General features: G+C 35.1%; 1 protein-coding gene and 1 long non-coding RNA gene across 2 annotated transcripts; both read right to left on the reverse strand.

Annotated features, from left to right (window-relative positions):
• Positions 1-4,384: 4,384 nt before the first annotated feature.
• Positions 4,385-7,842, reverse strand: LOC115980004 (receptor-like protein 33). Its single transcript, XM_031102180.1, has 5 exons — positions 7,634-7,842; positions 7,396-7,539; positions 7,169-7,312; positions 6,942-7,085; positions 4,385-6,858 (listed from the first exon to the last, which is right to left on the reverse strand). Exons 4-5 carry the CDS (start codon positions 7,036-7,038, stop codon positions 4,892-4,894), a joined length of 2,064 nt encoding a protein of 687 aa, XP_030958040.1. The 5' UTR covers positions 7,039-7,085; positions 7,169-7,312; positions 7,396-7,539; positions 7,634-7,842; the 3' UTR covers positions 4,385-4,891.
• Positions 7,843-21,625: 13,783 nt separating this feature from the next.
• Positions 21,626-22,141, reverse strand: LOC115980010. Its single transcript, XR_004089269.1, has 2 exons — positions 21,958-22,141; positions 21,626-21,873 (listed from the first exon to the last, which is right to left on the reverse strand). It is a non-coding gene; the product is annotated as an uncharacterized LOC115980010 (long non-coding RNA).
• Positions 22,142-22,406: the final 265 nt, after the last annotated feature.

Raw genomic sequence — 22,406 nt, forward strand, 5'->3', positions numbered from 1 at the left:
TTGGATTGTGAAAGGGAAGTTAGTCCTACCTATTGCATTTGGGTGTAAAAATTTGACAGAATCAAAATACCATCTGTTCTTGACAGTAGGAGATTTAATTGCACACTTTAATTGTTCGATAAAATGCCTGAAAGATGCAATGTTGGTTTTTCAACCACTTTACGCTTTTCATGTGCTTCCATTCAGGTAGACTAGGCCGTTTCATTGAATATTCCATGCTTAGACTTACGTTTTAGGTGTATTTTGCATTGAGTTTTCATATCACATCACCATATTCATTTTCTTGTACCTTTGTGTTGCATGGGTCTCAGGTTTTCACCATGCCACCTAGAAGATCTCGTTAATCCACTTGATCTTCCCCTCCTTTGGATAGACGTCACTTTAGGGATATAGAGTCGTGTTGGGACTATTACGAAGTCCAAACTTCCCCTCATTTTTTTGGTTTTAGAGCAGCACATTTGTCTGAATGAGCTGGAGTCTAATTGTGTTTCCCACATTTTTACATCTAGACTTTCGCTTTCCTTTTGCTCTGTATTTCCGCAGCCACCAACCCATATCATTTTTGAATTCTATGCTAACAACTTTAACTGTGATACTGAAAACAGTTCATTTTGGGTCTACATTCAGGGTAACAACTATCAAATTATCTTCATGTTGTGTCTGATACTTTAGGGATACCTAGCTAGGGTTGAGAATGCCCCTTTCCCTTCCTTTAAGAGGCCTAATTATTCACTTCTCTAATGCTTACTCAATTTGTGGGTCACATTTTTCATTGGGTGGCAGGCTTAACTGATGGATTGCGTATTTTTAACAGAATTATAGGTAATATCTTGTCCCCCATCTCCCACATCAACACCGTTATAGTGTCTCTTGCTTACTTGTATACGCTTTATTAACCGATGTTTCTATCAATTTGTGTCGCCTTATATGTTTGATTTGATCTTTTCTAAAATGTGCATCCTAATCCTAACATTCTGTCTGACCTTCCTCATCTGATTGTTGTCACTTGGATTTTTCCTTATTCGGGTGTGGTCATATCACCTGATATTGACCATTTTAGACTCCTATCTCTCTTTGGTTAACTTAAAGGGAGCTATGAAGAGGTTTAGAAGAATTGTGTCGTGAGTTACAAAAGAAAAACCCTAAACCTAGTTTTATTAACCTGCTTGTACTAAAAGTGAATCTAAAGATGGAGTTTCAGTTTGGTGACCAATGCCGATGCTACAGAGCAATCCTTGTATATGTTTGTTGTGGAGATCAAACCTTCAAGGTGTTCTTTGGAGTCACGGATGTGGTTTGTGGAAGAAATCTAGACTAGAAGAGTATAAGCAGCTTGAAGGTGACCTTTGGGTTCTGTTAGTAAGTTTTCTATACGGGGTATGGTCTAGGAATTAGGGTTTATATGCAAATTTCAGTTCTATTAGTGAAATTTTTTTGGGGATTTAGGATTCCAAAGTGTTTTTATTTTTATTTATTTATTTGGTTTTCCTTTGGATGCATCCATAGATTTTCCACTAAATCACCATATGCTTTTGTTATTTACCTTATTATTATTGCTTTTCATGTGGTGAATATTATTATGCGGTGATTAACATGTGCTATTCAGATTTACATAATTGATTAATAGGCATAATTTAGTATTTGAGCTTCACACAATATTTGAATATGTATTTCAATGACCATACCAACTAATTAATTAATTTATTAATACAAACAATAGGATTTATATATTGTGTAACCATATTTGAATATTAAGACCAAACAGCCATATTATTATGACAAAAGAAAACAATTTTTTTTTTTTGAATTGTACTTAATTTGGTTGGATTTAGATTTTTGAAAGTTTTTTTTTCTTGAATTTATAAAATTTTGAGATACATTTTGTGTTTTAAATATTATTAATAGAAATGTTGGATTTTGCTATGATTTTTCCCCTTTTTTTTCTTTTATTAAATTTTTTTATGCATTTTCTATGTTTTGGATATTAGAGAGAAGACAATTTTTATTTTGAGAAAGATTTTTTTTTTTTCTAGAGAATAATTACCAATTTTAGCAATAAATGTTATTTAGAAATGGATATTTTTCCTACCTTACCTTTTAACCTCTTGAGATTTTTTTTTTTTTGGTATTTTTGTATTTTTGTATTGTAGATTATTATTTTTTGAGAGGAAACGATAGTAGACTCTATTTATTCAAAATTATGTTATAAAATGGGAAAGAGAAACAATGGACATTCTTCTAATCAAACAATGATCTCCTTATTCTCTTTTGCAACACTAGCTAAGGCTAGAGCAACATGATTATATCGTAAATGAAAGAGAAAAAAGAAAATTCAAAACTATCACAAATAAGTTTATTGTCTTCAAGAATCCAAGCAACTGCAAAAGAACAGATCTTCTCTTCAAAGTTTTTAGATGCCAATAAAAACCAATAAAGCGCCAAATAACACCCTCTTGATTTACTAAGGCAATAGTGTGATGTGGAGAAATTTTCATGTTGGGAGAGAAGGTTGAAGAACAACCCCAAGGGTGGAATGTGATACCAATGGTTTACTTCTATCAATTGCTTGTCTTTTATGAGGAGATATTTCCAAAGGTGAAAAAATATTGTAAATAGCTGTACAAGCCTACAAGGACGTTTAGTTGGAGAAAATAAAATATTTGAGACTAGTATATTTAAGAAGAAATGAAATGATTAGTATATTTAAGGACCTTTTATATTGAATTATTCCGAGCATTGCGAAATCTAGCGACTAGTATATTTAACAAAAAATTAAACAACTAGTACATTTCATCTTTCATGCACATATTTTTGTGTATCAGATATCTCAACAACTAGGTCAACATACAAAATCCTCCCTTGAAAAGCTTGATAGAAATATATAAGGAGGGCAAATCTATAAAAAAAAAAAAATAATAATAAATAAAAAAATAAAAAAGAAGAAGAAAGAAAAAAGTTCATAAAAAATTACAAGAAAAAAAGAAGCACCGAAGACAAATAAATTGAGTTTTTATACATAAGCGTTTTACAAAAAGTAGATTCTGGACATAATAATTTCACCAGCTATGGAAGGGAAGGGATTTTTTGTATTTGGATTATAGAGAAGAAAAGAAATGTATAGAAAACAAATCCTCCGGGCCCACAGTTTGCAATCCGGTCAATTTGGGCCGAAAAGGAGGCAGGGAAACTCAAATAAAAAGTGGAGCCTACCTTTTTTACTTCTTACAGCTTGAATTTTCTCTTTTGTCCTTGTCTTATATATTTCTCTCCCTAATTTATGTGGGCATAAGGGTAAAAATAATAATAATAATAATTTTTTTTTTCATCTGGAAGTCAAACAAAGGATTGCTTCTTTTCCTGAAAATATACTAGGGAAGTTTTTTCTTTTCCTTTTTTCCTCTCTTCTTTTCCTTTCACTTATTTCTTTTCCTTTCTCTTCTCTCAATTGCGACCAAACAAAGTGTTAACCGCAATTTGGTTGCAAATAAGCTCTAGGACACTTTTTCATTAAAATGACTTCCTTTTTGTTGTTTCCAATTTTTCATTATTTTCATGATATCTTGCTTGATTTAAGTCTGAACTTGACCCACGAGCAACAAATTTAAAGAGAATTCAATTACCTTATACATGAGCTTGAACTTGTCACGATCAGACAATTGGATTTTTGGTAAATTCTCTGTCAAACATGTTCAAATTTGGTCAAAGCGCTTTGGAAGGTGTATTTGGGTGTGATAAGGTGTGTTGGTAGAATTTTGAGCCTGTTTGACTATTAGTCAATCCCACTGCCTAATTCATGAAATTGGTGGATCCTACATTCAATAGAGACAAATTAATTTAATACCTGTCATTCCACTGGCCTTGGCGGCAAACATGTAATTTCCTATGTCCTATTCAAAATTTTACAATAAAATTGAGAGCAGATAAAATACTCTATCGACACCCCTTAACCTAAATCAAAATCCCACTTAACACACATGCTTCGCTTCTTAGATTTTGGATTGGTTTTTCTTCTAGGTTGAAGATTCACTAATACCATTGGTCTTCTTTATGTCATTGTCCAGTGCCAAGCTTGATTTCTAAAAAAGTAGATTCTAGTAAGATCACTCCTTCAACGGTTAACACATGATCACACAAAAAAAAAAAGTCCAAAAAATAAGTGTCCAAGTTACTAAAAAATTAATAATTCCTATGATTGGCACCATTAATCCCTCTTCCCATTTTAAAAATTACTTACGGAAAATAAACCCACATAATGAAAATTTCCCTTTTCAAAATCAAAATTCTTGTGTTTTATAATTTACAATTAGAAATATTTCATTTTAGATTTATTTTTTTCATAACAATATATTAGTAATCTAACTAAGCACAAGACCACCCTCAAAACTAAGTCCAATGCGCCACATAATATCAAAACAAACACAAATGAACACACGAAATAACCTCCAATAAGTACAAGCCAACTGAGCACAACACTAGCCTCAAAACTAAGTCCAAGACATGATACAATTTTAAAACAAACACAAAGAATACCCTCAACCTCAAATACATACGTGAAATCTGAGCATTATTATTAGATGAATAGGAAAACAACACCATAATTCATATAAGCATGATCAACTCCTTAATACCCAACATTCTAATGAACAGTTGTAAGTCAAAGCACGTAATCTTCTTCAACTCATAGTAGATAATAGGGTCCTTCATCACTTCCAACAGTACCTTGCAAGTAAACAGAGAAAAATTATTGAATATATAGGAAACTACAAATGTTAATGCTACTTCTAATATAACTTAATATAAATCCACTGCACAATATTAATGCAAAGAGAAGTTTGTCACACTCACCTAAGAGCACACATTAATCCATAGCACAGTATTAATCCATGTGGCATTAACGTCTTCTTCGCTTGGGTCTTTGGTTGATACGCCCTGTCACCCTTCCCTCTCGTTCTCCTTCAATCAACCTTAAAATCCATTGGGGTTTTCTTGTTTTAAACACAACATATCCCACAACTAATCCAAACACAAATCCACATCCATAGCCAATCAACACGGTCTTCCAACCAAATCCTTCTGCAAACATTGAATCATTGTCTTCAAGGAATATTGTTGGTGGTGGCTCATTAGTACTACATTTAATTGACAATGGAGATCCGCACAATCCTAAGTTCCCATCATATGATTCATTACCAAATGTATTGAATTGTTTGCCTTGAGGTATGGGTCCAATAAGGTAGTTTTGTGAAAGGTTTAACATGGCCAAAAATGTTAGAAGTGTCAATTGCATAGGAATTTCACCAGTGAGTTTATTTGAAGAGAGATCCAATGCTTCAAGTGCTAATAAATTTCCCAAAGTTGATGGGATATGGCCAGTTAGGCTGTTATGGGAAAGGTTGAGCAATCGGAGAAATTTAAGCCTTCCAAGTGCATCTGGAATCTCTCCTTGGAATTGGTTGCTTGATAAATCAATCATTGTGAAGATGGTTAGGACTCTCGGTAGTTCTCTCTTTGACCCTTTCACAGTCACCTCTATTGAATCTTGATAAAAACCTTTGGGTATTTCAACTCTATCATAGTCACTACGCTTATGCGTATGTGTACCATAATATGCTGCCAAATATTGTGGTTCTTTTGCATTTTCATTGCAAATCATCATGGCTTCCAAATTTTCAAAATAAATTCTCGGTAAAAGACCAGTAAACTCATTGTGAGAGAGATCGAGAATTTGTAATTTAGAGAAAAACACCACCTTATTTTTACGATTTCTTATAGGACCATGAAGTTTATTATTACTCAAGACAAGTAACCGTAACTTCGAAAGGGCTTCCAACCAATAGGGGAATGAATCATTGATCTTATTATTTCCGAGGTCAAGAACTTCCAAATTTGTGCAATTGACAAATGATTTTGGTAATTTCCCTTCTAAATGATTTCCATTAAAGGCAATAGTTGCTAGACTATTATCCTTTTCAAATGTATCAGGAATAGTGCCATGGAAATTGTTCGTTCGCAAATCCATCACTGAAAGTCTATGACCAAAGTTTCCCAAACATTGTGGAATCTTACCACTCAAATTGTTGTTAGAGATATCTAAGATTTCAAGGCTACTTGCATTGCAAATCATAGATGGGATCTCCCCAATCAATCTATTGTTCGACATAAAAAAGGCGATCATAGTAGAAGGTGGAATAGGAAGATTTCCTTGCAATAGATTGGCATGAAGATCAAGAAACAGTAGATTCTCCACAACTTCAAACATCCATTCTGGGATTTGGTTTGAGATTCTGTTACTAGATAGGTCCAAGTTTTCTAAATATTTTGACGATTTTAAAAATTTTGGGAATTCAATTATGTTGCAAGAAGACAAGCTTAATGTCTGAAGATAGGGGAAGGTATGGTTCGAGTTGCTTTTGATGCCTAAAAACCGACTATTGTTTGAAACGTCAAGGGTTTCAAGTTCTTCGAGATTTGTGGACTCATCAAATTCCACAATGCCACTCAAGTCATTCGATGCAATATTAAGCTCTATAAGATTCACAAGATTAGAGATTGAACTTGGAAGAGAGCCATAAAGCCTGTTATTTTCCAATCTAAGATATTGTAGTGAATTGTTAGGTTGGAATTCACACATTTGACTAGTGAGTTGGTTGTAAGACAAGTCAACTGTGGAGAGTTTTGTTAGGTTGGTCAAAAAAGGAATTTTACCACCAAAACCTCCAAAGTTGTTGTGACTGAAGTTAATAAAAGTGAGATCCTTTGGGTTTGACAGTGATGATGGAATATGGCCAGTGAAATTGTTATATTGGAGCATAATTTTAGTAACTTTTGTGAGGTTCCCAAGAGACACTGGTATTGATCCTGTGAAATTAAAATTAGTTAGTTATAAAATAAGTAAACTTTGGCAAGTTTTTATAAGTCCGTAAAAAAGTCAAGAGTTCTACCTTCAAATTTGTTGTAACTAAGGTCAATAACGTTCAGATACTTCAGATTTGAAAGTGATGATGGAATTTGGCCGGTAAAGTTGTTATATTGGAGCATAATATCAGTAACTTTTGTGAGGTTCTCAAATGATACTGGTATTGATCCTGTGAAATTAAAATTAGTTGGTTATAAAATAAGTAAACTTTGGCAAGTTTTTATAGGTCTGTAAAAAAGTCAAGAGTTCTACCTTCAAATTTGTTGTAACTAAGGTCAATAACGTTCAGATACTTCAGATTTGAAAGTGATGATGGAATTTGGCCGGTAAAGTTGTTATATTGGAGCTTAATATCAGTAACTTTTGTGAGGTTCCCAAATGATACTGGTATTGATCTTGTGAAATTAAAATTAGTTGCTTATAAAATAAGTAAACTTTGGCAAGTTTTGTGAGGCTGGTAAAAAAATCAAGAGTTCTACCTTGAAAATTGTTAAAGCTGAGGTCAATAAGATTGAGATCCTTTAGATGTGAAAGTGATGAAGGAATATGGCCGGTGAAGTAGTTAGAGTCTAGGAAAATTTGAGTAACTTTGGTGAGGTTCCCCAACGACGTAGGTATTGGTCCTAAAAAATTTCAATTTATGAGATTCAAAATATTTTTCAAGAATTGTGTATTCCTAATTGAAATTGAGGTTCGAAAGTGACGATGGGATCTTACCACTGAGATAGTTCCCTTGTAGATCCAAGTAAGAGAGTTCCTTGAGGTTTGAAAGTGATGATGGGATCGTACCGTTGAGATAGTTACCTCGTAGACTTAAGGAAGAGAGTGCCTTGAGGTTTGAAAATGATGATGGTACCTCACCAATCAAACCGCTAGCTAATAGATCCAAATAAATGAGATGGGTAAGGTATTTAACAATTATAGCAATTATACAATCCTGAATGATTTATTTAGTGCTTCAAAACAAATGATTTATTTTGAATTAGGTATTTAAAGAAAATGGTAAACTTCGTATTTAGTTTCTAACATTTATGCTAAATGTCAATTTAGTCTTTGACTTTTCAAATGTGTCAATTTGGTCTTTATCCTTTTGAAATTGTGTCAATTTTGTCCTTGTCATTAAGTGATAGATGAAAAATGTTGACATGACTAACAAGCAAATTTAAAAAAAATAAAATTATGACACATACGTGTATAGTGTACTGCCATGTAGAATAAAAATTAAAGAATAATAGTAAAATAAAAATAAAAGGAAAACCAGTTTATGTTAAAAATTAGGATCTCATTATGAACAAACAAATTTCAGAGTGCCGCATCAACCAAAAATTAACAAAACCTGTTTAGTTGCAGAGAAACCATAGGAAAAGGAATTAGAAAAGCAACTGAAAGATCTACAATCATTTCAAAATAAAAATTTTCCGATACTATAGGAGATGGAGGTGGAGAGAGTCGAGAGGAGGATAGTGAAGGGTTAGGGGTATGATCAGAATTTAGTGAGAAGTCAGGGAATATGGTGTAGAAAATAAAACGGTGTCGTCTGGGAACCTCAAGTTCTTCTAGGATAATACAAGCCATGGTTTCTAGTTAAGACTGACACTTGCTTGTTTCCAAAGCTCAATGGTAATACAACAACAGATTTTTTTAAGGTGGCAGGATCTATCACTACTTTCTTTACTCGTTACTAATTGAAAAAATAAAAAGACAAAATGGGTACAAAACCTTGGCTGTAGAGGATTTCGTGTCAAAACCATAACAGAAGAATTTTTTTTTTGTTATTTCTTGTATTTCAATAGTTACAATTTGCAACAGAAATAATAGAAAATTTTCATTTTGGATTGATTTTAAGTTTTTCAGTTGCTTTTCTATTTCCTTTTCTTATGGTTTCTTGGCAACCAATCAGGAACTTGTTAATTTTTTGTCTCTGCGGAAGGTTGGCAGCGTAAAACTTTGATTGTTCAGGAGGAGATCCTAATTTTAACATAAAATGGTTTTCCTTTATTAAATTATTATTCTTTTTTTTTTTTCCACGTAGCAGTACACATGTCATTTTTATTTTAGTTGTTAATCAGGTTAGCATTTCCATCCATCACTTAATGACAGGGACCAAATTGACATAATACCAAAAAGTTAGGGACTAAATTGACACATTCAAAATGATAGAGACCTAGTTGACATTTAGCGTAAAGGTTAGAGACTAAATACGTAATTTAGCCTAAAGAAAATTATTTGAATTTTAATTTTTAACTAGCCTATAACACCATGTGTAGGCATGAATGAATTTAGAAACTATCAATAATTGGATACAAATTAATATTCCTACCTAAGTTGAATACTACTTGTAAGGACGCGATTTGTGGCGGATCGTAACAGTGTCGGGTTCGCGCGTGAAAAGGCCCCTAACAATATCATTTGTAGAGCGTGGGTTTGGAAGGCTAGGCCTTGATTGATAGGCGGTGGGTTTTTTCGCGGTGTTCGTACAAGTTTAAGTTTTCCTACACCCCTGGAGTCTTTCTCCTGGAGGTGGGCTGGGAGGCTCTGGTTTCTGGCCTTTTTTCCCAACCTCCCTTTTAGGTTACTTCTTTTTCCTTTTATATTCGTCTGCGTTCATTGTCCTTCGTCCACGTATAGGGTCAATCTTTCCAAAATTGATACTTGTCCCATCAGCCCATATTCAAAGTCGTTGGGGGTGGTTGTAAAAGCTAAAGACTGCGGCTCTGTCAGGTTCAGAGCATTAAATGGCAGTAACAGCAGCTTTCCCTTGATATTTTAGATCTTTCTTCCAAGTTTCAGTCCTATACCGTCTTTACCCTTATTTCTTCTTTGGGGGGACTTTGGGTCTGCCGAGGATTGAGCTGTCCTCGGCGGTATCCAAAGGCTATTTTGTCGAGCTTGGACCATAGCCCTCCTCGGCTTGGGCCTCTGGATTCTCCCTGGGTAGATGGGCCTGGCCCATAGATCATTTGGGCCCCACAATAGCCCCTCAAAACCCGGCTGTCCAACCTCTTGGTTGGAAAGGGGGGTTTTGGTGATGTCCAACCTCGTCCTACGGCCCAATCAATTTGGCCTATTAATAATGCTGGCGGCTCTTCATCTGTCCAAGAAATGCACCGGTCTATGAGACGGTTATTTTTTTTGATTTCGCGCTTGACGCTTTCTTATCGTTTGGGTATTCCAAAACGTGCTTTTTATGACCACTATTTACGAGACTACTTTAATTTGGCGGTTTGTTTTGATGGGGTGGAGAAGCGGAACCGGCATGTTTGTGTTGGCAGATTCATTTGGAGATCTGAACCTATTAAATGTCTCCCGCTCCACCCTCTGTATAAGAAGGAAAGGAGGAGGTTATTGTTTTTGCAAAGAATCCATTTTCATCCTTCTGAGATTTGAAATACTTGGCCTCCCCTAGGGTTCATTTTACCCACTGGTTTATACACTAAATCGTGATACACTTTACCGTAACAACAAGGGATGCAAAAGCCCCACCCCTCCCAAAAATGCCACGTTCCGATAAAGCTCATCATGGCTCGATCGGGGCAAGGATGGCGAAGACTCAAAATCAACCTCATCCTTCTTTCAGTCAAAATCCGAAGCAGGGACTCGTCACGTCAAACTTTCGACGTGGCTGAGTCGAGAACACCCAAGGTCGTTACCATCCGGCTCCTCACGAGCGTACCTAATATGGCACCTGCGTGTTAGGAGTCAGGGCTGAGGCAGGGGCTAAGTGCTTCTGTTTCTCCCTCTTTTGCTCCCTGGTGCCCTCCCCCGCCCTCTCCTTATAGTCTTCCCAGCACCAGTTCCGACCTGGTGCTTTCTCTTCTCCCTCTTTTGCTCCTTTTCTTTCTTTTCATTTCTTCTCTCCTCTTCTCCTCCTTCTTTACTCATGTCTTCCATCTTCTTTATTCATCCCCTCCATCTTCGTCATTGATTTCTTCCTTACTATTTCCTTCTTCTTCATTCATTCTCTTTTTTAAAGTGAGTCCCTCTCTTAGTATGAGCAGCAATGAGGCGGAGATTGGAGAAACTTTGAAGACGAGTTTAAAAGACGCTTGACAGTTTACTTTTCTGTACTACAGATGTAATGGTTGCTTAGGCAGTTCACATTTTGTATAGGCTCGTTTGAGCCCCTTTTTGTATGTTGTAGCAATTTTTCATATTAATAAAGATTGTTGTCTACCTTATTTCGCATATTATGTCTTTACGTTTTTATAAATTTGCAAGCACTGCTCGGCACAACGATATAGCATCTAAATCAATGACGACTAAAACCAAAATACTCGATAATAAATAGATATCGCCATAACTTTGATAGAAGTGCTTAGCACAATAAGGCCGACCCGTAAAAAGTAGTACTTACCCGGAATTAGCCGAGGAGAGATCCGAAGGCTTGATGCCGTGTGAGAAATAACCATCCGAGGACATATCACCTGCCGAATGAATAGCCCTCGTATACGACTGAATGCTGGGGCGTTCCACCACCTTCCTTACACCCTTATTGGCCTTAACCTTCTATGGTGTTTAAGCCGTGGACGAAGTGACTTGACGTTTTTATCAAGCAGCCCATCTTACTAAATTCAAACCTTTTCTTATCTAAGTGTTTGGTTTCTCCATTGGCTTGGGTCCGAGGACCATACACGGCCTTGGTACTGTCCGACATTTGTAACTTTTATTTTTTTTGTACTTGGTTCCCCCATAGGCTTGAGTCCGAGGACCATGCAATGCCTTGATTCCGTCCATGGGCCCCTGTGCTGAACCGGGCTTGGGCCGCGAATCTATTGGACCCACAAATTAGGGGGTATTTTCGTAATTTTAGGTCACACGGTATTTTTCGGGCGTCCCGTTGTTCGAGGTGCTCCTTCTCGAGACTACTTTATCTTCAGGGCTGCAGACGACATTGGAAATCGTGCCAGAGACGTTTTGTCTGTAGCGTTCCTTGAGACGCTGCGTGAATTAAATGCCACCACCTTATCTTTTAACATAAATAGGAGAGAAAATTGCTCTATCCACACACAAATCCTTCAGATTCCTCCCTTAGTTCATCATGCTTGAGGCAGGGCTTGGGAAAAAGGAGCTCCCTCCGCCACAAAGGCGTCATGTCCCCCCGAGACTCAGAGTAGGGAGGTACGGGCCAAGGAGGTGCAAGTTCAAGGGAGCATTCCATTTCGTCATAGGGGAGAGGGTCTTTTTCCCTCTTTTAGTCAAAATCCGAAGCAGGTTCTGGTCATGCCAGTTTTTCGGTATGTCCAAGGAAGGAATTTCCACCATCAGCACTGTCTGCCTTGTAGCAGGCAAATTTTTGTGGGGGCTTCCCAACCTCAAGCTCCTAGCACCTTTTCTGTAGATGGTGTTAGCCTGAGGTTAGGTTCTTTGGCTGCCTGAGTTATGGGCATGCAGAAGTGTCGAGGAATAGTTTCCTTAGACAATAACTTGGCGCAGTAGCCAACCTCTCCTCTGAGCTGTCCCCACGGCCTTATCTCCACTCGCTTGTATTTTCCTTTACTTATGTAATCAGTTTTAGTGTAAGCTTGTTTCAGCTTTTCATTGTACACTGTACTGTTCCTTTGTCTTAATAAAATATGTGTCTATTTCTCCATACATATCTTCCTTCTCCGTAACAACTACTTTATGCATGAATATTAAATGCAAGCTTGCCCTTAAGGATATTCCAGGTAGAAAAAATGCTTTAACACAGGTTCCTACTAATTTAAACTCACAAATATTATCAAGTATAACAATGGTAACTTTCAATAAATTAAATTCTTGGAACTAACCGGGACAAGCGCTGAGTACTACGCGATGCATGCTAGACCAATGTCCGAGAACGATAATCTCTAAATAATTCGTCTGAAAGGGTAGCTAAGTAGCGAGGGACTTTGGTTGTGCTTTTGGGGTAATATGTTGCGCCGTATCGCATCAACCCCTTTGATACTGGGGATCCGAGGGTAGACCGAGGAATCCGCGCAATCAAGGTATTAACCTGTCTGCTAACGCGGAGCTCTCTTCGGAGGGATTTTGAGGTTTACGGGCCATAGTTTTTTCTTTAAATAGTTGGTTCCTCATCCAAGTAGTTGGTTTCCCCATAGGTTTAAGTCCGAGGACTATGCAATGCCCTGGTTCTGTCCAAAACTTAGTTTTCCTCATCCAGGTAGTCGGTTTCCCCATAGGCTTGAGTCCGTGGACCATGCAATGCCCTGGTTCTGTCCAAAACCTAGTTTTCCATCATCCAGGTAGTTGGTTTTCCCATAGGCTTGAGTCCGGTGGACCATGCAATGCCTTGGTTCTGTCCAAAACCTAGTTTTCCACATCCAGGTAGTTGGTTTCCCCTGAGGCTTGGGTCCGAGGACCATGCAATGCCTTGGTTCTGTCCAAAACCTAGTTTTCCATCATCCAAGTAGTTGGTTTCCCCAGAGGCTTGAGTCCGAGGACCATGCAATGCCTTGGTTCTGTCCAAAACCTAGTTTTCATTACATCCAGGTAGTTGGTTTCCCCAGAGGCTTGGGTCCGAGGACCATGCAATGCCCTGGTTCTGTCCAAAACCTAGTTTTCGTCATCCAGGTAGTTGGTTTCCCCAGAGGCTTGAGTCCGGTGGACTATGCAATGCCTTGGTTCTGTCCAAAACCTAGTTTTCTCTTTGTACGGGATCTTGACCTTAGGGGAGTTAGCTCCTCAGCCAAGCCCCTAGAGTTTATCCATACGGTTAACGTTACAAAGTGCCTAGTTTGCTCTTTACGGGGGATCTTGGCCTTAAGGGAGTTAGCTCCTCAACCAAGCCCCTAATCAAGAAACGTAGTTCCTAACGGAACTTTATACTAGAATTTTATAACCAGCGGTTAGATATAAGGAAGAAACTCTACCGACCCACTTCCTATACCAACACACAAGCCCTTCCCACAGACGGCGCCAATTGTAAGGACACGTTTCGTGGCGGACCGTAACAGTGTCGGGTTCGCGCGTGAAAAGGCCCCTAACAATATCATTTGTAGAGCGTGGGTTTGGAAGGCTAGGCCTTGGTTGACAGGCGGTGGGCTTTTCGTGGTATTCATACAAGTTTCGGTTTTCCTTCACCCCTGGAGTCTTTCTCCTGGAGGTGGGCTGGGAGGCTCTGGTTTCTGGCCATTTTTCCCAACCCCCTCTTTTAGGTTACTTCTTTTTCCTTTTATATTCGCCTGCGTTCATTGTCCTTCGTCCACGTATAGGGTCAATCTTTCCAAAATTGATACTTGTCCCATCAGCCCATATTCAAAGTCGTTGGGGGTGGTTGTAAAAGCTAAAGACTGCGGCTCTGTCAGTTTCAGAGCATTAAATGGCAGTAACAGTAGCTTTCCCTTGATATTTTAGATCTTTCCTCCAAGTTTCAGTCCTATACCGTCTTTACCCTTATTTCTTCTTTGGGGGGACTTTGGGTCTGCCGAGGATTGAGCTGTCCTCGGTGGTATCCAAAGGCTATTTTGTCGAGCTTGGGCCATAGCCCTCCTCGGCTTGGGCCTCCGGATTCTCCCTAGGTAGATGGGCCTGGCCCATAGATCATTTGGGCCCCACAATTTTTTATACAAAAAAAAAAAAAGAGATTTTATGAATTTTTAGTTTGTTAAATTATGTAGAGATTTTTATGACCATTTGATTTGTTTAATTATGTATGAGATTTTATAAACCTTTTTAAATAATAATAGTCTTAAAATGATACACCGTTATACTGATATCGAAATATTCTGTTTCAAGTAAACATTTCAGAACAACGTTTGAAATGAAATTCAAAACTTTGCTTATCATTGATAGGTAGAAAAAGGATGAAGATGAAACATGCCTTCTTTCTTTTTTTTCTTTTTTCTTTTTTTTTTTAATTAATTGCTCTTTGAAACAAATAAAGGCATGCTTCTAGCCAGTAGCCATAGCATTGTGATTGCCTTTTTTTTTTGGTGATTGCCACTTGATCAAGCATGTGGAACATTTCACATGTCCAATTTTGGGTGAGGCTAGACGCAAGATGTGTCCAGGACCAGGATATTTAGTAGGTTAGTAAATGCACTTAATAGCCTATTCTTTACTTTATTTATATAAATTTATTTTCAACACCTTTGGGGATTTTCCTTTATAATGAACAAGATGCTTTTTGAATTTTGATAATTCATAATTAAAAAGGGAATAAGAAGCTTTTGACTAATAAAAAAACAAGAAGAATAAAAAGGCTCTAAGGGGAATTACATTTTGAGTATTTTGTAGTTCCCACCACCTCGATAAAATTGACTTGACCTAAATTAATTTGATACCTTGGGTTGGTTTTCATTAAAATGGGTTGAGTTGGAATAAGGAGTTGACAAATTTGACCTAACCCAACCCACCAAGTATATAAGTTTATTTTATTACTCTTATTTTATATTTTTAGTTTGAATGATTTTGGTATATGGAGAATTAGCTTTGATCAATTTGAAATTTTAGAATATAATTTAAGTATATTATATGAATGATAATAATTTATTAAAATAATCGATAAAAACCCACTTTCTTACAAAGCATAGAATATGCACGTACAATCCACAAAAAAGTTGGAAAAACCCTCCAATCCTCGTATTTAGTTTAATATATTATTATGCTTATCTTGAAATACCTATGCAACTAATTAATATTCTTTTCCCACTAGTACTAAGCCCTCCACTATAGAGGAAATACTTCTATAGTTCTATACCTAATCCTTACATGAGCAAGTGGTAGAGAGAGAGAGAGAGAGAGATCAGTCATCAGTGCATGAAGTTATGAATGACCCGCTAGCTAACATGATGACTTGGATTTGCACAGCTGTCAAAAAAAAAAAAAGACTTGGATTTGCACAAGTCAGGACAAGAATAGGGAGAGAGAGAGAGAGAGAGATGTCGGTGCTTTTGTAACTTGTGAGTTAGGTTATCTACTATTTTGACCACTGAGTACTAATATATGACTAAAATGCAAAAGTAATCTTCTAACCTTTTTTTAGATTTTTTTTTTCAGTATTCTAAGTTTTAAATTTATTTAATTAAGGTTTTTTTGTTAATTTTTATTAAAATTTTTAAAAAAAAAATTTGAAAAATATTTTTCAATCATTAATTAAATTTTTTTAATTTAAAAAATTTGAAGAAAAATTTATAAAATTAAAAAATTAAACACAACATATAACAAAAATTGATAAAAAAAGCCTTAATTGAATAAACTTGAAAGTTAAAGGACTAAAATGAACAAAAGCAAAGTTAGAGGTCTGAAATGAAATATAAAGAAACTTAGAAAATCAATTTTGCATTTTACCCTAATATTTAATATTACATTTCGTTTTAATTTTATTTATTTATTTCTTATAAGCCAAAACCAATTATACAAGAGGGTAGTAGTTTAAGTGGCTGTCATTTCCTCGTATTTTCAACAAAAATATCTAAGATTAAAATTATTTTATCCTCAAGCAATGAATTATAAAAAAAAATGAAAAAAAAAAAAAAACTATATAAAAGGATATATGCCTATATGGTGTAATAGGAATATGTAAGGCACCTCTCATGTGATAGGTGTGATAGGAATGTGTAAGGAATTTACAAGATTTCACAGACTCATGAAAGGCAAAAAAAGAGAAAATATGTGCACAAAAAAAAAAAAAATCATATAAGACAATATTTACGTGTTTCGGTAATTTGACTATATCCACAGAATTACAATAATTTTACTATTTTCAAGAAAAAATACAAGATGCGGCAATATAGTTTTTCTTTCTCAAAACAACACACCAAAATTTTAATATGAAACAACGATATTTATATCTCACGCAAAGGATTCACAATGGACTAAGAAGCAAGCCAAAAAAATTTCTTCAAGCTCGGCCCAAGCCTCCGCTCTATAAACTAAGCCTCAAAAAATCTTTCATTAAAAACCATAACACTTTTATGTCAGATCATAATTCGGATTAAACATACACTAGATTCCACATAGCCAAACAAAATGTTACTATCATTACAGGATATGTTTTTCCAATTATGCAAACGATTTATCCATTAAAAATTAAGATAATATGCCGTGTACCACCTATTCCTTTTCTTCTTCTCTTGGCGAGAGGACAACTTATTCTACTTTATTTTTTGTAATGACTTATGATCAACCAATATAATCAGCTTTCGTAATGTATGGGACTTTTTTATTTTGTTGTGTGAAACACAATTAGCACCTTTCCTTTATTATATATGTATGTCCTATGGTGTGTATGGGCGGCTCACCATTATTAATTTTTGTTTTTTTTTTTTGGCTGAACACTATGAATTGTATATGATCTTTATAGGAGGAGGCAGAACCAAAATGTGAATAGATGATGAAGATGAACTATCTTAAAGTTACACTTTCACACCTAAAAAGATCATATATCATACATGTAAATCTCAAATGATTTTGTCTTCCAATCCACCCTGCAGGTTGGGGTCCCTACTCCTAGGCCTAGAGTTAATCCCCATTCAGTGTCTTTATTAAGACTTGGAATCTTGACCTCCTGTTTGGTGAGAGTCAAAATGTTTCATTCAATTCACGTGGAATAATATTGGCATAGTTTTCAAAGGATTGAAAGAGAGCTATGCTACCGCAACAAACAAACACAATTTAGCCATGAATTTATCAACAAGAAAAGTAATCTTCCGAAAAAACAAAAAAAGAAAAGGAAAGCAATACTTTCATTGCTGCACATTAGGCAAAAAGGAAGGAATAATGCTAAGGATATAAATTTTTTTTCCAAATTTTCTCACAATTATGGTAATTAATTTATTCAACATACTTAGCCAGCAATTGTGAATTTAAACAAAGAAAAAATTGTTAAAAGGTCAATGTTACTAGAATTATCGTTCAAGCAATACTAAGGTCCAGCATTTGAATATAGAGATAGAAAAATATGTTTAAGATTTAAGGTCCAGTTTAGGCTCTTTCCTAGTGCCTTAGGGAATGGCTTACATTAAACCCATGAAACACCACCACTTCAAACTCTGTTTAATATATGACCCGGTCAAATCCAGGGAAAAAAACAAACCTGTCAAGTGTCTAATAAATTTTGACAGCAAGCTATGGTGGATTTGGATTTCATAGGGTTAGAAATTTTTTTTGTTTGACAAATTCAGAGATTACAGACAACTTAACGGTGAAAATTTTAAAATATAAATTCTATATTAAGTTATTGTGTACTATAATATTGTTTAAAATTATACTACATAATAAATAAAAATAAATAAAAAAACATATTTAAAAACGAAAGACCACTTGAGAAGTTTGGTATTAACATGCAGTTGATAAAATATGCAGGGTCTTGCATTATTTCTTTGACGAAATGAACATAACCAAAAATAGAGGTTTCTAGTGATATGGAGCAAAAGTGAAACACCAATGGTACCGAGACTACCGACCAATTTTTATGCGCATATATATAAATATATATATATATATATATATATATATATATATCCAGAGTCCAAAACTGAAAACTCGTCAAACCGACCTAAGTTAGAACCATTAGCCCCACAAGCAATGCCAACTAAGAGGACTACAAGCCCCACAAGCAATAGCATTGGACTGTGACATTATTGTAAGATTGATAAGGGAATATTTCAGCCTAATTTTCTTGTCGTAAGAGCAAAGCACTAGCCTTCTTTTCCACCAAATGCACGGAAATGGTAGTGTTTAATTACACAATCTAGCAATCAAGCTAGATGGTCTGTTTGGCAAATTTTGCCCTAGAAAGTCTTATCATCGAATAAGAGAACTTGGATTTGAATCCTGTCTATATCAAAAATTCATTAGTATCTTAACTTGATAATAGAGATCAATCATCATAGAGCAGACACCATAAATTGAAATTTTATTGTATTTATCAAAAAAATATATATAAAGTTTTTTCCAAGAGTTTTGTAACTAAGGGACATTGCTTAGAATTTTTAATGAAAACATCAAATTTGAATGATTATGATTATTATTAACTTGTTTTCTCTCTTTTTTTTCTTGATAAATCCATAATTACTATGGGAAGGGGTTTTAAACAAAACATTATTTCTATTATGAGTTAGAACAAGGCATTAAAAAACTCTGATGCTAAAAAATGAATTCCAGTGTTGGTCTAAAGCTCTTTAGCAAGATTACAAATATGTATCAATTCCTTGTTGGTAAAGGCTTACAAAAGATTTTGCAAAGTAGATTCCCTGCTTTTTCACCGAATTTTCATCACTATCTTCCTCTGACATTATTTAATACTTTGCTATTTGACTAAAAAGAAAAGAAAAGAAACGATCCCCTTCATGCATATCTCATCTTGAAAACAAACAATGATAATGAGCTGAACTGAATGTAATGTACTGCTTTCCAATCCATCTTTAGAGAAACTCTCAAAGCCAAGTGAATTGATTCCATTTTTCTTGTTTTCCACATGTACCAAACAATAGATTAGGCCAATCCTAAAGTGGAACCCACTAAGGTTTCAGACTTCAGAGTGTCCAAACCGTTGTCACCCTAAAATTTAGATTACAAAGTAAATGGTTGGGATTTGGTACCCAATTGGGGCAACAAATAACAATTTGAAATTGATAGGACATGATTTCCACGCTGTTTCTCATAGCCCAATCAATTGATTTGGAAAAATTTTGGAATTCTCTTTTTCTTTTTTTTCTTAGGAATATTTTACGATAACTTAGCATCATTCTTATAAGATTTTCCATTTTTACACTCATCTCTCCTTTAATTTAGAATAAGACAGGTACCTCCTCTAAAATGAAAAATTATTTACACTAAACTTCTTTGGATGACTGAAAAAGACTTTAAAAAAATGAATTTCCTATTTTACCCTCTACTTAAATTATCATCCCTACCTCCTCAAATAGCAAATTTGAGATTTGTTTTCAAGCTTCTTTTTTTTTTTTTTTTTTTGTTAAGGCCTTATTTCGATCATCTAAGGGAGGTCAATGTAAATAATTTGCATTTTAAGGAAGGTGTGCGCCATACTCATATACCAAAATTTAGAGTAGGTGAGTGCAATCACAGAAAACTTCAAAGAAAATTACTACAATTTTCTGAACTATTTTGCTTATTTCTTTCCCAAATTTAAGTTGCTTTCATATTTTTTTTTCTCAAATAAATAGAATCATTAAATATTAACATGCACAAACAGAACCATGTTAAAAACCTAATCACAATATAATAATCAAATTTAAGGTATATATAAATATACACCTCCTCTAGCCATCGCTCTTCACGCAACCTCCATATGCTTCAACTTATGTATGATCCCATTCCCAACATCTCAATCCCACCTCACCACACTTTTCTTTATATGCTCCCTCTCAACACAAATAAATTCCTTAATTCTACATTTGAATAAATTGTTACATTACACCAAACTATCATTTTGGGATAAAGAACAAGAACTAATATAATATGCCATAATCACCAATTGATTTTGATCATTCTTAAATTTCTATAAGACCATAACGATTGATTATTATTTATTACCACAAAGGAAGAGGGGAGAGTGATGGTTGATAGGTTTGCATACTAAATAAGGATGAAAGAGAGTGATTTTTTAACATTTTCTTCCAAACATGTTTGTTAATTGTATTTGTTAAAAATTCTAGTCTTCAAATAAAGAACTTAACAAATGGTAAGAACAATTATCATAAAACGAATGTCATAAGTTTAAATCATCTCTTAACGAAAAATTATAATAATAATGGGAATCCATTTTTTTTTTATAAAAGAAATTAGAATTTCAAAGAAAAAATTATTGCTGACTCATCAGTAAAAGAATAATGAATTTTTGCTAGATTTTGTTCCAATTTCATGAATAGAGAGAGTACATTGAACTTGGGGAGGCTGCACCTATAGGGACGTTGTGTCCATTTTTACTTTTTAAATATGGATTTTTTTTTAATCATATAGGGTATATAATTGGATTGCCTTCAAATGCAGCACAATCTATTAGTATTTTATTTGAATGTGACTATTTTATTACAGGCAACCGACCGGGTTTTGTTTGGGTTATTATAAACCTGGGTTTTACTCTCACAATACACATAAAATAGAAACATCATAGATAGAAAATGGAAATGTATACTTTTAATAATCTCATTACAAGACAAACCACCTAGCCGCATCTTTTCAAATGTAACAAAGCAAGCTGACTAATCTCTAACCAATAGCAATAAGGAACTAGGACTCGCTATTAAGTTAACCACCAAAAATAAGAGCTTTCGCATCAACGTAACCGTTGACCTAAACTACAGCATTCTCTATTGTTTTTAGCACGTTAATTAAATGACATTTTGGCTAATTAATTGATAATTCGATGCTGACTGTTTTTCTTGTGTTCATATGCTATATTTTAAATGGACTCAGCTTCTGTCCAGTGGCACTGGCCACTGGACAGAAACCAGACCCATTTTAAATAAGCCATGTAAATGCTCCAAGAATGCCTTTTGCTTGTCCAATCCAACACAACCATCTCGGCCGCAATGACTTCCGAACAGACAGATAGCTATAGTAACTCCCCCACTTTAGTATTCTGGAAAAATAACGCCCACCCAACACATATAATAGCCCAAGATTGAGTTGAAATTGTGTACTAGACAGGTAGACAACACAATTTCAACCTTACAGGAAAACCCAGAAGCATCATTTTATAAGCCCACCCCGCATGGTCCTTAAATTCTACAACTAATTATCATTGGCCTTATTCATAGCTCATTGATGGAACATTTCTGGAAATGTGTTGCCAAAAATTTCAAAATCATCCTCTGCATAATACTCAAAATCTGATAGTATAACAAAACATCAGAAAACACCAAAACCGATGCTAACAACAACAGATTTCATTTTGAGAAAACCTAAGAAGAAAATAGAGCTATTAAATAAAGTCCATTGCTGCAAATCAGGTCTATAAGAATCACGAAAAACTCATTTCTTCTTTCCCTTGGCACATCTGAAACCTTTGTCTGCAACACAAATGGAAGAAACAAATACGTAAGAAGTGGATTACCATCAAGAAAGCACCAAACAAATTTAAGAAATCAGCTTACCTTCTTTACTCCACGGATCTTCTTGGCCCTGTTCTTCCTTTCCTTCATCTGCTTCCTTGACTTCTCTACCTTAGTATCAAGTCCATTCTGCCATGGAAAAATAATAAAAAATCAGTGCATATACACAGAAAAATCAACTGTAAAAACATGAAAAATTCTAAGTTGAAACATTATTTCAAGCTTAACTTACTATCAAAACAAGGATGTGCAATTATGACAGTATATTCAAAGAGGACAAAATAACAAAGTAAGGAACAAAGCAATGCAACCAACAATAGAAAAATGACACGTGTCCTTATCAAGTGCAATGTGCATGACTTACTAAACCACACCTAAGTGACCATATACAATCAAGATTGACTAGCCAGCTAATATTAACATCACGATTGACTAGTCAGACCACCAAATATCTAAACAACATTGCCCAGTAGACATAAATAATAAACACA

The sequence above is a fragment of the Quercus lobata genome, chromosome 3 (genome assembly GCF_001633185.2).
Source record: "Quercus lobata isolate SW786 chromosome 3, ValleyOak3.0 Primary Assembly, whole genome shotgun sequence".
Lineage (NCBI taxonomy): Eukaryota > Viridiplantae > Streptophyta > Magnoliopsida > Fagales > Fagaceae > Quercus > Quercus lobata.